The following is a 16,304-nucleotide window of genomic DNA, read 5'->3' on the forward strand; positions in this document are numbered from 1 at the left end:
CCCCTATTGTGGGCTTTTCAGTGTGGCATGACTATTGAAATGATCCTTGTACAGTTGGTAGATGTGGGTGTGCACATTCAACATCTACTTTTTAAAAATAATATTGATATTTTTGTGTGTGTTAAAAACTTTTGTACCACTTTCAGAATAACTTCTGAAATGCTCCAGCTCTTCCCATTAGGCCCTTGATAAAATCTTAAGCAAAAAATAAGAGGCGAAAGATACTGAAAAATACATTTACAAGCACATGCAACTGGAATAAAAATATTCTGCTTACTTAGCTCAAAAGTCCTCAAAAAGTATTTTTAACACCCATACAATGCAGCAAAACCAACATACTCTAAGGGATACAAGTCTGAAATCCAGCAGATCAGATGTACTGGGGCAACAGGACTGAGGATTTTCTTTTGATGCTCTCCCATGCTGGGATTTGAAGAATGGGAATTTGTATGAATGAGAGGCTAATTCAGCTTCCACATACAGATTCAGCACTTGGCTACCAGCAAGCACAGAGGATGGGACAGTGTTTTTGACCTGTTTTTCCATAGTGTGTCCAGTATAAACTGTAATGAATCCACCGGTATATTTCAGGTAAGCCACCAAACATCATTTTCCTCCGGGCAAGGTCTGAACCTGTAACTTATGTGTGAAAGGTTTCATCTCCCATTACCTCTGCACTGAATCACAGAAGTTTGTCAGCAAGTACGCAGACAGCAATCCAGAAGGCAAATGATTGGTTCTTTCTCAGAGCAGGGTTTGGGATCCAGACGCCAGGTTCCCACAATAAGTGCATGCAAAACCTATATGCACGGACACCCAAATGAAGCTTGCGACGGGACATTAGCACACTTACTGCCAGCATAAGCATTCACTGCACACAGGCACATGCGAAGGAGCGTGTACAGCTGCCTGACCTCACTGGGGAAGTGTTAGGAGATGGTGTAACGCAATTCAGGTGTTTTTTTCTTTTAAAGACTAACCTTCTTGTTTCTCTCCAACTTTTACCAGCTCGGATTCTTGACTGGGCTCGCTGATGCCATACACGTTAGCAGCTCGCACGCGGAATTTGTACTCCCTGTCAGCCTGCAGGTCCTGCACACTGAAAGACGTGCTGCGGCAGGTAGTGAGGTCTGTCCATTTGTTATCCACTGAATTCCAGATCTCCACGGTGTAGGACTGCACAGCACTTCCACCATCGTAAGAGGAGCCATACCATGAGAGAGTGAGGGACGAACTTCGTATGTCCGATGCGCAAGGTGTTCCAGCAGGTGGGTCTGGTTTATCTGCAAAGATGCATATGCAAAACACATTAGATGAAACTGAGAGTACGAGGTAGGACTGTCATTAGGACGTGAGTGGCCATAGCTAAGAGCTTGGTTCCTTCTGTGTCATTGCTCTGCCTCGAAGGGTTGTACTACAGTAAGAAGGAACAACCGCGGCACAGACAGACGTATCCGAACTAGCTAACACAAGTGCTGATCCCACATGGGACTCAGCATGGGCTGTTCGGTACCCCAGGCATCTTGCTTAGCTGTGCTGAAGCCTATGCCCTTCACAGCTACCATTACAGGAACTGTTGAGACTAAAACCAGTCCCAGCTATGCCTGCAAGTACTGGAATCAAATCTCCCACAGTAGCGCAAACCTCTCCTTGGTTAACTTCCTTAGAGGGTCACCCCTGCCACAGTCGCCATGGCAGTGACACTCTCAGTCCAGCTCCCCTCTGCTGCCACCATGCTCCAAGGCTGAGGCAAGCTTTCGCAGCCTCAGAACGTGCCATTAATCCAAGCGTAGCTAGGTATCAGGGACACCAAACCCATTTTGTTGGCATAGAAATACATATCTTGAAGAGCGACAACATTGCTGTCAACAATTTAGTGAACTTCTTTGCCTGAGTGCAGTTTCTTGAAGCCTAGTACATTTTTTGGCAAAAAGAACTCAGCTTAGAATACCTCATTTAAATATTGAAATTTTATCTCATGTGGATTTTGGAAATTGTTGAAGAAGTGGAACATGGAAATTTTGAACTGCTATTGCCCATTCAGAGGCTTGCTCCTAAAACCCGTATTTGCATGGACAGAGCCAGTATCACCAGAAACTGGTACGCAAATGAGCAACCAACTATGCAAACCTCCACACAATACAAAAAACATACAGTTATAGGGCTTTTTCAGAATTAACCTGAATCATTAAACTAAGGAATTATTGCAATAAATGTTCTCCTAAGACAGAAGGATGCTGACGTTTTAAATTACTTATTAAAGAAAGAATTATGGAAGTTAAGCACTTGCAAAGACTTTAAAGGGAACAAAGCATCTTCCCTGGGAATAATCCTCTCAGAAGTAATCTAGCAAAACCTACAAAATAATGATGATGTTGATCTGGATGAACCAGTGACCAAAGGCTGAATGTGAAGTCAAAGAATGGGACAAAGTGATAGAAAATGGAAAGGAAAAAATAGAATAAGTGTGAGATGATACAGACAGTGGTAACACTGGACACGGATCGGTAAAATCCATAGCAATAACTAATATGTCAAGGTAAAAGCACAGTCACATACAGCATGCAGAACAAGACAAAGCTTTGCAAATTATTCCAGGATTTTGAAAGGGAGAGAACAGGAGAATAAAATGTTGTGAAGACGATACCAGACCAAAGCAACAACTATCGCAAATGTTTTATTATCCATTTTCCTGAAAATCACCAATATTCAAGCTTCCCTCTGTCAAACACACCAGTTTACATCACTGTGTCAATGGGCAATAGACACAATTTAATTAATTTGATAACTTTAAATAATCTGGCAAATAACTTTTCACCAGTCATTACTATTCTTTGCTTGAAGCAGCAACCATCCAGCTGGGTATTTCCAAGCACATCCTACATCCTCACATTCAAAATAACAAAGAGAAACAGACAGGATGGAAACAAGGAAATGGGATTTTTATGCAGGCATTCAACCATTAGGTAACATAAGTGGGTTTCTAAGAGGGAGGAGTTTAAGGTATGAGGCAAAGTATAATAAAACCTTGCCTGCATTTGTTTTTCTAGTGCTCCATTGCTATATTGCACAAAGAGTCCTATAAAGCTCTGAGAGGCGTAAGTCTGATGAACCATTTCCAGTCAAATGAGTAGAACTGCAAAATCACACGTAGCTGTCCTAGCCGCACACCCAATCATCAGGACACAGAAAACCGCAAACTGCTGCACAAAATCCCAGATGCATTCTCTGAACCTCACCTGTTCCTGGCTTAGATGTGGCTGGTGGCAAAACTCAACAAACTAAGATGAAAAGAAAACCATGCTACATGCATGTCCTGTTTTGCTGATAAAAGCTGCCGAAGAATAACTGTCTGTTGCTAATGGACATCATCATCGTTTTCTTGGAAAGACAGAACTGCCAAACAAACCAAAAATACAGCCACTTGCTCAGTAATAAAAAAATTTCTTGAGAAAAACTGTTGTGACCTTTGATCAAAGCCTTACTGTGGTAGCCTACATTAGTTATCCCTCCATATTCAAATTATCATTGCTAGGAAAATCACTGAGCAGACAGAAATGGCCACAGTTTGCCACAGGCATACCTTTAGTTCTTGGACGGAAGGATGTCTCCTCTGACTGCTGTGATTTTACTTATACAGAGGGAAAATGGGATAGTTTAACCCAGCCAGGACACTGAACTATTCAGATCAGTTCACTGTCTGGAACAGGCCAGTCCTCTTTCTACAGACCATAAGCTGTTTTGTTCTGTTGACCAACGGCTTCTCTGAAAAATCTCTCTTATGTAATTCTCTTTAATACAATTGTCGCTAAAAATCCACCTCCCTCCCAAACTGAAATATATGAAAGGTCTATAACTTTTAAATATAAGGAAAGAGATGGAGATGGAGGAAGAGAGATGGGCACCAAGGATTTTCAGCTGCATTCAGCCTGAGAATGCCCAGGCAGAAGAGAAAGAGCCATTCAGATGTAGGTTATCTTTATTCATTTTGGCAATATTTAAAACACCATTCCACTAGGAGTCATCATTATACAGTGCCCCTCTAGTTAAACACGAATATCAGAAACCAAATGTCCTTAATCTCTGGAATGGCTTACTGCCCTGCTTAGTTGTCACATTTTACTGGCCTCATTCTCTAGCAAAATAAAAGGGACTACCAACAAGCATGAATTTACAGTTTAGATATTGTGAACTGGATCACAGAGGGGTTAAATGATTTGTCCAAGATTAGAAGGACAGACTGTGGCAAAAATGAGAACCGAATCTCAATCTCCTGGTACTTAAATGGTGGCGTCCCTCTTCCCTGCACTGGTGCTACCTCAGCCTCCTCGGTGCTGAAAGAAGTGAGAACTCCACGCCGCCTTCATTCACGGGACCAGCACCGTCCTGCACCAGGCACCAGGGAGCTGGCATCACACGCGGGGATTAGATGGTTTCAGTCACACTCCGAAGAGCAGGGATAACCACCTTCTGTTCACTACAAATCATCATCCAGGGAGACCTCGTGGGAAACTCTACTGCCTCTGTCCTCTTCAAGTATTATTCAGAAGAATAATACTTAGCTGTGTGTCTCGTTTTCCTCTTACATATTCATTGTTGTATTATGTCAGGATGCAGATATAAGAACTCGGACAAGCAACTGCTGACTCATCCTAAATCCAAACAGAACAGAGCAGTTGCTGATAGCAAAAGAAAAATACATTGAAGAAAAAGCTGAGCCAAAGGCCGAGCCTTTCTAAAGGCGTTTGTTCGGGTTTGTGCAAGTGGTGCATGTTCTCCAACTCCTGCCATGCACACAGCTAAATGTGGACAGTTAAGTAGTATGTGCTTCTCTCTTTTTTTTTCTTTTTTTTCTTTTTTTAAGTTAGCTTGCTGTAATACTAAGCCCTTCTTTCAAAGAGAAGACTAGCCTACAGAGATCCATATGTTGGACAGCTTTTGACTAGATCATTATACTCAGTTTTATACTGAAGGAGGAAAAAATGCATCTCTTTCAGTCTGTGCAGAGCATAGTGGCCTGCTTCCCAGGCAGGACGTGAATATGCAGTCTTTCTTTGCTGGCTTTCAGCACACTTCTGTTTTCAAATGATGCATGGGCATGATTTTATCAGTTGCCTAGGCCACAGTTACCTTAGTGACCTCTCTTTCCATGACTCACCTAGATAACTGGAATCCATTTTGATAGTTTACAAAAGCAAGGCTTAAGTATGTGAGCACTGGAGAGAAAACATTCACGGCCAAAGGGACTTTAGCTGTAAAGAAAATGCCATATGGCTTAGTCTAATATCTGCCAGTCTTGGGAATGTTTCCACTTTTCTAATAACTTTTGCCCAGAAGGAAAAGAAGAAAACCTGCAACCCTCGCCAGACTCTCTTGAGTCAGAAAGCCACATTTCTGTTTGAAGTCTACCATGTACTGCTGCTTGCAGACCTGCTTAACATATAAATACTGGGTAGTAGCTGCTATGGAAGACCATAAACAAGAAAGACAGCCTAATCTTTGCACTTTCTTAATATGACAGATCTATGTATCTCTCCAAATTGTACTTTACCATGCTTAAAAAATTATTTGATATCAGACTGGATGATATCCTATAGCTCTGCACATTCAGAGAATTTGCAGATGGTCTCTCCGTGTGTCTGTTTTGTTTCTCAACAGTTTATTCCATGGAGATTTAAAAGGTTACCCTGTATTCATCTGTCTGTACTGAGAGCTAGGATATTTTGCCAAACTGCATTCCCTTCTGGAATATGAAAACTCTATCAGCATAATTAACTGCTTCCAATAAAAATATCCAGTGGTTTGAGAAAGGGTGCAGAAGTCAAGCACAAGTCTCTATTTTGTCCTTCTGTTTTACTGTTTAATATAACATTAGCGTCCTTGAGCTGGCTATCTTCAGTCTTTCATTTGCATGTCATGTGCAGTGCTTTACGTACACAAACATACTTCACATTTAGCCTTATACTGTGAGGACTTTACATTGGCTCCATTGGACTACAGTTTGGTACCTCCTGTTCTGGACCAAGACACAACCACAGTCCAAAATGGGAACTAGAAGGAAGGGAGTGCATCCAAAAAATATGCTGCTCCTTTTGAACATTTGCATATCAATGTATCTCCAGGGGAAGCAATTCATTCAAAATACAGAGCTCTAACTTCAGCTTCACTACTTACGCAACAAAAGAAAATAGATGTGCACGTTCTCCACAATTAGACATCTTAACTAGATGAAACTAGGGGTACTCCAGCCTTGACTAAGTTATCACAGCATGCATATAACGCCCAAATCAACAGTTACCTAAACTTTACGATAATCTAGATTATCACAGTCAAATTGGCTGCACCCACACAGTCTCTGTTGAACTTGGTCAGCACCCTACAAAGTCCACCGTCCTTTGTAGCAGACAGCACCTATACCTCTTTTACCAGGATGCATGACTACCTTGTTTGCCTAATGTGACTGCAAAGGCTAACAAGATCGTTGGTGGCTGGAGAGCTAAATGCTGAAGGGGACTCAAGCGCAGAGCTCCCTAGGCAATCTCCTCAGGAATACCAGCAGGGCTGCCTCCGGGCTGGCTCCAAAGGCTGCAGGCAGGGAAGATGGACAAAGAGGTAACCTGGCCTCAAGCCTGCCCGAGGCTCTGCTCTACACAGCAGCGTAGGGACTGCCTGAAGTCACTGAGACAGGGGAAAGAGCAGCAGCAACTCATACAACATGCCCTGAGTAGGCGAGCAAGAGGCGAATGAGGTGAGGAGAAGGAGGGCTTTTCTCCCTTCATGATCCAGCAAACTAGGAACAGATTAAAAAACAAATGCTCCCCAACACAGAGGGACATAGATTATCCCTTCCCCAGAGCAAGGAGGAGCAGGCAAGGCGGTCTGATGCCGATTTGTTCTTTGTGGCCTGTGCTCCTTAGGGCAGACAGTAAAGTCACAAGCTAGCCCCACTGAAGGGTATGAGCCACATTTAAGACCATACTGGGACTGAAATGCACACTTCCTATTTACTCCCAAATTGGATTCAGCTGCACTTCTTCTTCAGACAAATTCTCAGAGATATTTTGGTAAACAGGTTTTGATATACAGCCTGAAGTAACCTTTAATTAATCTGCATTTGTACACTCTGCGCACTGAGAAGCACAAAGCATAAGCATGCTCGGCCTTTAAATCATTGTTATTTATGAGACAAGTCTGACTTGAGGCCCTTGCTTTCCTTTCAGTGGTGTTTAACTCAAAATCCCTCCTGATAAGGAAAGGGACTTTCTCTCCTTCTGCATAGGTGGCAAACCCACAGCTCATACAGGACACCCACATAACATGAAACCATGCTACCCACATCTCACTGGCTTCTCAAAATGGCTCAATTTGCGGAGTCTGCAGAACACGAGCCCCATTCCAGGACACCAAAAAAGGCAGCGTTCTCCTTATCTAGCTCGGAGCGCAGGGAAATGGAAATTGTCCGGCTACTTGATGTGACCATCAGACTGAGCCGAAGCGGGGAGATAGGGCTTGCCGCACATTAAGAGCTTGCAGGGCTCGGGCAGTCTCTTAAGCAGCAACACTGTTGCAGCAGAAAGCCTCTGAAAACAGGGAACAGTATAACCGCAGCTCCTGAGAAAGAAAAGTTACTGCTCTTTTTCAGAGACAGCACTGAAGCAACATCTCTGAGGTGGTTTTCTTTATCTGTTCTCAAAGTTGGTTTGGTTTCTTTCTAAATCCAGTTATCATATTACTGTATAATACTATTATTAGCTATTGTGATATTTGTCTGCCAGATGAAGAACAGACAGAAAGAAACAATTTAATTCCATTCCACAGGCTGTTTAGCCAGAGAAGGTATTTAATATGCTGCTAAAGCCAGTTGAACACTGTCCATGCCGACAGCACTGGCAAAGGCTCCATTTGAAATTCATCAGCAGGAGAAAAGCGAAACCATAAAAGGTCATAACTGAACTCTACATTATTGCTGACAGGGCTTGGGGTCATGGCAGACCTCTCTGCTTTGCTTGGAAAACTATGCCCTGCAGCTCTTTTTCCAAGGCAGAGAAGCACTGTAAGTAAAGGTACTAACACCCTTTAACAGCCTCCTGGATGTTAATGCACCACAGGTTTAGCATAATATTAAACTGGAAGCAAACACCTGGGTTCTCCCGCAAAGCAGCCCAAGAGAAGATGAAAGGAACAGAGGTTTTCCCCGGAGGAAGCAGCCTCCCCAGCAGGAGCAGAGCGCCGCGCAGACGAGGCTGGTTAGCTCAGGGGAGCTGCCCACCCGGAGCTCGGGCACAACTCGTAACGCAGCCCAGCCCTGCAGCACCCGCTGCAGACGGGCTCTAGCCTCCTCTCCACGTCACCCTGCACGACAGCGCCAAGCTCAAAAGCTGGACCCCCCTTTGCCCCTCTCCACAATTCTGACATAAAACTACATTACTGAAAAACTGCGCTGCTGAGATCTGCAGATAAAGCAGCTCGCAAGCACTGCAGACCCGCAGCAGCACTTCATACCGCGATCCCCACTTTGCCAAGGGGGAGACTGGGGCAGAAAGAGTAAAACGACCTCACCCAAGGACAGGCAGGAGGATGGAGCTGGGAACGAAACCAGAGCTCACCACTCCCACGCATATGCCCTCATCACAAGAACATCTCCTCCTGCCACAGGCCTAATGGAACAAACAAATATATAATGCATTCTCAGGAGCCCTTCTTCTAAACCATCTGTTCCTGTGCCTAAGTCAACAAGCTATTCAGATTACTCATATGCTACGCGTCAGGAATCTGGTTTGATAACTGATTGAATTAGAGCTCTAATACCTGTCCACTGAAAGTAAGAATAAATTTTAGGGCTTGCTCCGGTAAGACTGTAAGCAGATGCCAAGTCTCCACCGGGGTCCTAGGAACACCCTGCTCATGTGCAGAACAGCAACCACTAGCATTTATAACTAAAGAAATGCCTAGCATTCAATAGCACGTGAAATACAGGAAGCTTATTGTGAAAAATACTGTGATGATGTTTCCTTTTCTTCATCAGAAGAAAGGTAAAGGTGAATATCAGGAAAAACAGCTAAGCAGAGAGTTCTGCTGCAATTTCTCCTCACAGAAGTGACACAAATGAGATGGTCCTTCAGGGACTAATTCTGCATCAGGGTACTGGCACTGATGTTAGGCAACCTAGGCTGTTTTTTCCTCTACGCACTATTATCTTTCTGCAAAAACACAGTTTTGATATGGCTGCAGAGTCTAGTCACCAAACAGTAGCAGGGAAGCTGACAGTGGTGATTATAACACCATACTACCGCAACAACGACAACAACGACAACAACAACAACAACAACAAACATCCCTTCCTGAACCATCAGTCTAGTTGCTCTTTAACCGGAAAGCTGGTGACAAAAATCCTCCAGCAATCCAGAGGAATTTAAAAGGCCAAAGGTTAGAGGCCAAGTCCACCCACATATTCTTAGGAAATTCACTGCATTCTCAGCCCTAGCTATAAACAGGGAATCACATGGCCACTGTAGGATGCAAGCTGATGCTTCTCAGAAGATGAAGGACGTTTCAGAAGCATTCATGTTGCTGTAGTATTCTCTGTAGAAACACCTTTGGTTGTCCTGCCTCACTATCGCAGAAGTCTGCACGTGCTTTTGCAGAGAGAGACTGCCCAGTTTCTGCCCCCCTATGGATCCATTCAGTGTGAGCCGCTCGCAGAGCCAGAGGTCTCAGGGACTCGTAGAAAATGCTGAAAGCACCACTGTTAAATGTTACATTTCCTTACAGTAGAGCTTAAGGGCAAAGAACTAATGTTAAGATAGCATGCATATACGTCACTTGTTGAAGCCAATGCCTCTGCATAGGCGATTAATAATACTACCACTATATTCGATGACTATTGGAGTTAGTGCACGATCAGATCTTATTCTAAAGCTAAACTTGAATTTTCTCATTTTTGCTTGGAAAAACTCTGTGGATACTGATTCTGCTGAAGACAGGGAAATAACAATTTCCTCACAGAAAATAACATCTCCATCCCAAATCAAGTAAGGAACCATAACATCAGGCAGAAAAGCAAGTATTACTTAATGCAGTCATATTATACTACTTGCATGTCTGTGTGCAACATGCTTATATGTAAGTATACTTAAGTACTTGGTTTATCACCGTTCAACAATGTATGAGAAGGACTCAGAGCACACAGTATGTGCACAACTGTTTAGGGTAATAAAAACACCATAACGACTATCTTTAAGTCTCTCTTGAGGTATAATAATATTGCTCTTATTCTTTTGCATATATCTGTCTTAGAGCCATATTTTGTTTTTATACAATACCACATGAGAAACAATACCAATCTAAAGAACAAAACAAGGTTGATCAAAAGCAGCCCCCACATAGGTAGTATATATTTTCCTACTTGTGTATGAAAAAAGGCAAAAGGCATCGCTGATATCCAACGTACTCAGCAAACACTGAGCTTCAGAATTCCCTTGTGTCTGGGCATGGAAGCACTAAGCAGGATCCTCAAAATCATGAAGGAAACTTGCGGCAGAGCCACAGAACAGACCACAGCTTCTCAAAGGCCAAGTTCTCTTTCTTAAGTACTCCGTTATTCTTTTTACTCTTTGTCATAGTAACCAGCCTTAGCCAGTATGATGACAAAGTTGCTTTTTCATAACAGGTTACGGATTGAGGTATTCCTGTCCCATAGCTAAAACGTTCAGAAGCAGCAATGTGATTATTTACCCATATGCATCCAAAAAGTGGCAAGAAAGGAATGAATATTCCTTGCTATCACTATGGAGTGAGGACTTTACCTTTCCTAAATCAGCCCTATCTTACACTCAGCTCATCGCTGGCTCATTTAATATAGCTTTAGCAACAAAAAGCCACTTTAATCTGACACAGTGTCTGCTGTTAATCATAAGCTTGGTCCCACAACAGGCTGTTTCGGATTTGGAGCAGAAACATGCAAAATCTCTCTAGAGAGATCATTCAGCTAATGAAATTGCTTATGTGAGAGAGCTAATCTTTAAATAACAATAGAGAAGAACTCTACACGGACATTTTGGAAGCAGCCTACCCTTTAAGAGGTGAGACTGCTTAACTTGGATGTCACACTTCTACTGCAGGTCTCCCAGTATTATTAGCTTATACAGGACCAAAGTTACACCACAAATCTATATTAAGCTTAAGACTCAATGCTTGTGGCTTAGTCCTGCACGCTCATCACCACACCACACTGCCTATCCTCAACTAACAGGAGTCTCCTCTAATTTGACTCAATACCGTGCAGCTGGTGTGTGGACTGCAAACAGCTCACACCAGAGGTTGGGTTTAATAGAAGTTTTATTCATGGTTATCCATTAAAATCATGAAGGAAAAAAGAAATCCTTAGAATAATTCAAAGCTGGGCTTCTTCAAGAGCAGCTTTTCCCACGGCCAAAACTGAATCAAACAATGTTATACGATTCAAGCTCCTTAAATGGCAGAATCCCTACTTGGTTCAATTAAGCTCACAGTTGAAGTGCTGAATATGACTGTTGAGTATGACAGTTTGAGCAGTTTGATTTAAGACTTTAGGAGTGATGACAAGGAGAAAATTCATCAAAGGAATACAAGGGAGGCATTTTTCTTTTTCTTTTTTTCCCCCCCCTAAAATCATTCAAATGTCCAGCTATGGTTTACTGTCTAAGACTCAGGCCTTAAATCAGGAGGTCATTAGACCTTCTGCTCAGCTAGGAGGTCAGACGAGGTTGTTCAGATGCTTATTCAGTCTGGACTTGAATACCTCCAAGGATGGAGATGGCACAACCTCTCTGGGCAATGTGTTCCCTGTCATGTGCTACAGTCCAATGTTAATTTGGGAAATGCTTATTGGAGCCTTTCACATGAGAAACTTGCGCATGATCATGACGACTTTGCAAGCCACACGGTTGTAAAAAGTAATAATAAAAAATTACTGGTTTATTTCCTTATCTATTTCATTTTGTATTTTAACAAATGTCATTGATTTGTTAAAACTCAAACCAGACAAGCCTGTTAGTTAGCCTTTTGAGAAACATAGCTCTAGGTCGGCTCAGACACGCTCCTTCCAGAGAGCAGATGTTCTGTATTTATAGTTTCTCTCAACACGTTCAAGAGTCAGTTATGTACTGGGGTCAGGCAGCAGTGTTTTCAGTACACAGCATATACGTGGGTGTGCCTTTTAAACAGTAATCTTGTGGGGAGGCAGCTCACACAGAGGTTAGAGCCTTATTATATATAGCTGAGGCAAACAAAGCCCATGTGTAGCAGCAGGGCTTTCTCCATCAACCCTTGTTATGAATAGGGGTCAGGACAGGGAGGGCAAGTTCCTTCCTGGTACTTTGGAGGGAACAGAAAGGACAGATGAGAACTTAGTCCTAAGGATGAGGTTTGGTAGACTAAAAGCTCTCTGGTTCTGCATGCTTCAAGAAGTACAGCCTCCCTATTCTGACTGGAGCAGGCTTTGGAGAAAAGACAGCACCTTCCTATTTTTCATGAACAGTTAACACCATTAAAGGTGCAAATAGGCTGAAGGATTTTACCTCAACAGTGAGACTCCAACCTGCTCCCTAGAAGGAAGACATTTTTGCCCCCTTCCCCCACATTTTTGGGTACCCAGATGGAAGGATCTGGCTGTAAAATGCATATGTAGCAAAGGAGGAATCTTGAGGCTTTGTCATGCCTTCGGCAGTACTGACATCAGTGAGATGTTTCACTGAAGAGCTTGGCAATTTTACAAGAGGGAATTTATTCTTTTCAGCTGGAATCAGACAGCTTTTCATCAGCCAAAATGCATGGCAAACTCCAGCGCATTGTAAGGATTCTTCACCCAACTCTCCCAAAAGCAGCTCTGGGAATCCCACTGTTCTCTGGCACATTTCTTACTCATGGAAGAGCAAAGCAAGAGGCTGAGATGTAGCTTTATAAGGTTATAGAATTCAAAGACTTTCAAACCAATTAACTCCACAGAATATAAACCAGTGACTTATATAATAATGAGGTGAAGTTCACATAGTGACAAGATTGTAAGACTCGTCATCTCGGTTCAGCTAAAAAATCCATCTTGCCCAATAACCCGCTACAGTTAGCAGTCTGCAGCAGTTGCCTAGGAAAGCGTACCGGGGGACATGAAGAGTGGATGCTCTCCTGGCATACCTCTAGCTGCTAACCAGCTGCATAGCCAAAAGCTGTAGCCAGAACAGTGCGTTTAATGGTTACCGGAGGATCAATCTTTCATGGTGTTCATTTTTAACCTAGCTATATTTCTGACCTGCACAAGCTACTGTCGGAAGGGGTAGTACAATTTATTTATGCATTACATGAAAAATGCTTCTTCTATGATATTCTAATCTTGCCTTCTCTGATCTGTTGCTGGAATTTACTTTATATTTGTACTCATTCATTCAGTTACCTTTTAATTGCAACAAACACCAAAAATAAGGCAAAAGAAATTCATTTAAATAATCAAGAAACATATTCAGACTTTACTGGATATTGTACACTGAAGTGTGATACTAGTTATTAAACTTTTTATGCTCTTCAGTGGATCACTGGAATGAATTTCCAGCCAAGTTAGAGTCAACGGGAATTTTGCCATTGATTTCACTGGAGTCGGATCTTCACCTTTGGCCTTACACCCAGGTTTCTTTACTTGCTCAGTAGCCCACATATATGTTAGGACAGCAGAGCCAATGCAGTTATGACTGAGTGATTAGGATGCAGCCTCATTATTTGAAATAGAGTTTGTCCAAATGCCTGGGCAAACTCTGCCCTCCCCTGCCATGTGCCAAGACCCCGCTGCAAGCCTTAGGAAACAGAGACAGGCCCAAACTGTCCTACACAACTAGTGACGCATGTTAGAAGGAACCAGGTTAACGTTTTGACTAAATCTCTCTCTCTGCTTGCAGAACTTTCCTAGATTTCCCTGGAAAGCATTTGCTGTGTATCCACACAAAGGTGGGTTCATTAGCCCTTTCAGAGCTAGATGGTACAGCTCTACATTTTGTCCAGAATTAACCCAGCTTGTTTACATCTAGGCTGCAGTTGTACCTGCAAATACATTGCAACAGTCTACTGGCCCGCAGCTATCTGTAGCTGCCCACATCCTGCTTCAACAAACTTGATAGCCTCACGGTGTCATCTGATAAAGCTGTTTGGAACTTTAAAACGCTCCAAAGTATCAAACAAATAATTCTTTCACTGTTTCCATGTATGTTACAGAATATATGCACATGTGTACAATAGACCACATATAAAGGACTCCATATTCCAAACAGACTGCCTCTATCCACCGGTTTATGTCACTATAAAACACTAGACACTGGTAGGAATTTCAGCCAAACAGATAAAACCTCCCTCCCCAAAATAACATGATGTTTTAAAATTTACAGTCTAATACAGACCACTTGAGTCCTTCCCAAACTAACAGTCTAATAAAATCTGGATTATTTAGTTAAAATTGCGGTCTAGCAAACATCTGGATGCTACAAATGTTAAATGGGAAAAGGACGACTACAGTGGTACCTAAACAAAATAAGAGATGTGAGCTGCTTTTTTTCTTTACTGTTTTTTTTTTCTAAATCTGGGTTATTTCTTACCTCCATCTGTAATTAATAATTTTTCAAAATGAAATTAAATGCATCATAAGCTGCTGCAATACAGCATAGCCCTACTGAGGTTGCTTATAGTGCTTATACCATGTCAGCATCCTGTCCAGGTATTTTTTTTTAAAGGTCTGGGGTTTTTTTCAGTCTTCTTAACTTATCTGATGATTTTATTTAAGTTTTTGCATAGCATCATATACATTAGAACACCAGTGTAAAGTAATTTCTAAAGAATGAGTATATATCTAAAGCATTGTTTAAACTCACCAACAACTGTAAGGTTGACTTGTGCTTGTCTGCTGCCAAGTTTGTTTTCTACAACTAGAGTGTAACATCCACAGTGTTCTTGCTTTGTTGATGATATTGTTAGCTTGCTGCTGTTCTCAGCATTCTCAATTTTGATATATTCATTTTCTTCTATCTGCCAAATTCAACAGAAAAAAAATTAAAGATCTTAAGGGCAAAAATTCCTTACCTATTTGAAAGAGCTCACATTACAACACAAGTTAGCATTATTAAGCATCATCTAGAGACAACTCTATCACAGCAGTGAATATGTGTAGCTCATGAAGAGTGAAATCAACACAAAACATCTAGAAATATAGTAAATGTTATGACTCCATTCCTGCAGTGGAGACAAGGAACATTGGAATTGGTGGGACTCCACTAAGGAACAGGAATTTCACTTTCTACCTCCCCTTTGACAACTGAAAGTGAAAAATGGCAAAAGAGCAAAGTCTTGTCTCACTTATTCTACAGAGACCACAGTGGAACTAGGGTTTAGCTGTAAATATCCTAATTCATTTGTCATTGCTTTCAGAGACCCACTCTGCAGATCTTTCATAGCTGTGACTTTCACCACCTTGTCTTAACCAGCCTTACTCTGTGCTTCCACATCAATCAGGGCAAGAGTTTCCTGGTTTTGAACAACTGAAGATATTTTGCCTGAAACGGAGGTGTAATAGTGCACTGTGCAGAGAGGCTTACAAAGTGCAGATGCAGCCTTCCTAAGTTACTTTTATTTTCTGGAGAACCAAAAATATTTTTTAATTTACAGACAAAAAAATTATACCCTTTCACTCTTTGAATTTTAAATTCCTGTGAAACATTCATTTTGAAATCACTGACATTACAAAATGAATCACATTGTCTAGCAGAAGAGAACAAACTATCCTAATTTAATGTGCACAGATATCCCTGGCATCTCTCCTTTTGGTTAAATTTTCAGAAACAACCAAAAATCAAACTCTCAGCTGAATTCCATAGGCACATTATGAACTAGTTTTTAATTGAAACAAAGCTATTACAGCATGGCCAGGGATACTTGGATTTTAATGAGTATTAATTTGAGACATGAAAGATTATTCCAAAACCCCGTGATGCTACACTGCAATTACAGAAGTAGCACACTGTGTTCTTATGAAACAGGCACCATAATGTCAATGCCCTTCTTCCTCCCACCACTTCCTTCTCAGATAAGTGACTCTTCCAACTCATTCTCAGAATTTCATTAAAAATGAAGGCTATTTAGTTTGACTTATCTTGTCTCATGTATTCAGAGGATAAGGAATTACAAGGCTAGGAGCAGGACTTGCCCCTCTTTTCTCCTCAATCGAGCCACAACACGTGCATTGCTATAGCCCAAAAGTAACCTGAGAAAGCTTGTCCTGCAATAATTGGTATAGG

General features: G+C 41.9%; 1 protein-coding gene and 1 long non-coding RNA gene across 5 annotated transcripts in view; one reads left to right on the forward strand and one right to left on the reverse strand.

The window, feature by feature from the left end:
* LOC136992353 (uncharacterized) overlaps positions 1-3,427 on the forward strand; it is a 36,056-nt gene extending 32,629 nt beyond the window's left edge. For both annotated transcript variants that reach the window (XR_010884605.1, XR_010884604.1), the window contains exons 2-3: positions 1,160-1,268; positions 3,051-3,427. This is a non-coding gene — a long non-coding RNA (uncharacterized lncRNA). The remainder of the gene's footprint in view (positions 1-1,159; positions 1,269-3,050) is intronic.
* The window catches only part of MYLK (myosin light chain kinase), a 231,318-nt gene that overhangs the window by 30,413 nt on the left and 184,601 nt on the right, over positions 1-16,304 (reverse strand). For all 3 annotated transcript variants that reach the window (XM_013960570.2, XM_013960571.2, XM_013960573.2), the window contains exons 23-24: positions 14,886-15,039; positions 981-1,283 (exon numbers count right to left, since the gene is read on the reverse strand). In XM_013960570.2, coding sequence (XP_013816024.2) covers positions 981-1,283; positions 14,886-15,039 — 457 coding nt within the window. The remainder of the gene's footprint in view (positions 1-980; positions 1,284-14,885; positions 15,040-16,304) is intronic.

Source organism: Apteryx mantelli, chromosome 6 (genome assembly GCF_036417845.1).
Source record: "Apteryx mantelli isolate bAptMan1 chromosome 6, bAptMan1.hap1, whole genome shotgun sequence".
Lineage (NCBI taxonomy): Eukaryota > Metazoa > Chordata > Aves > Apterygiformes > Apterygidae > Apteryx > Apteryx mantelli.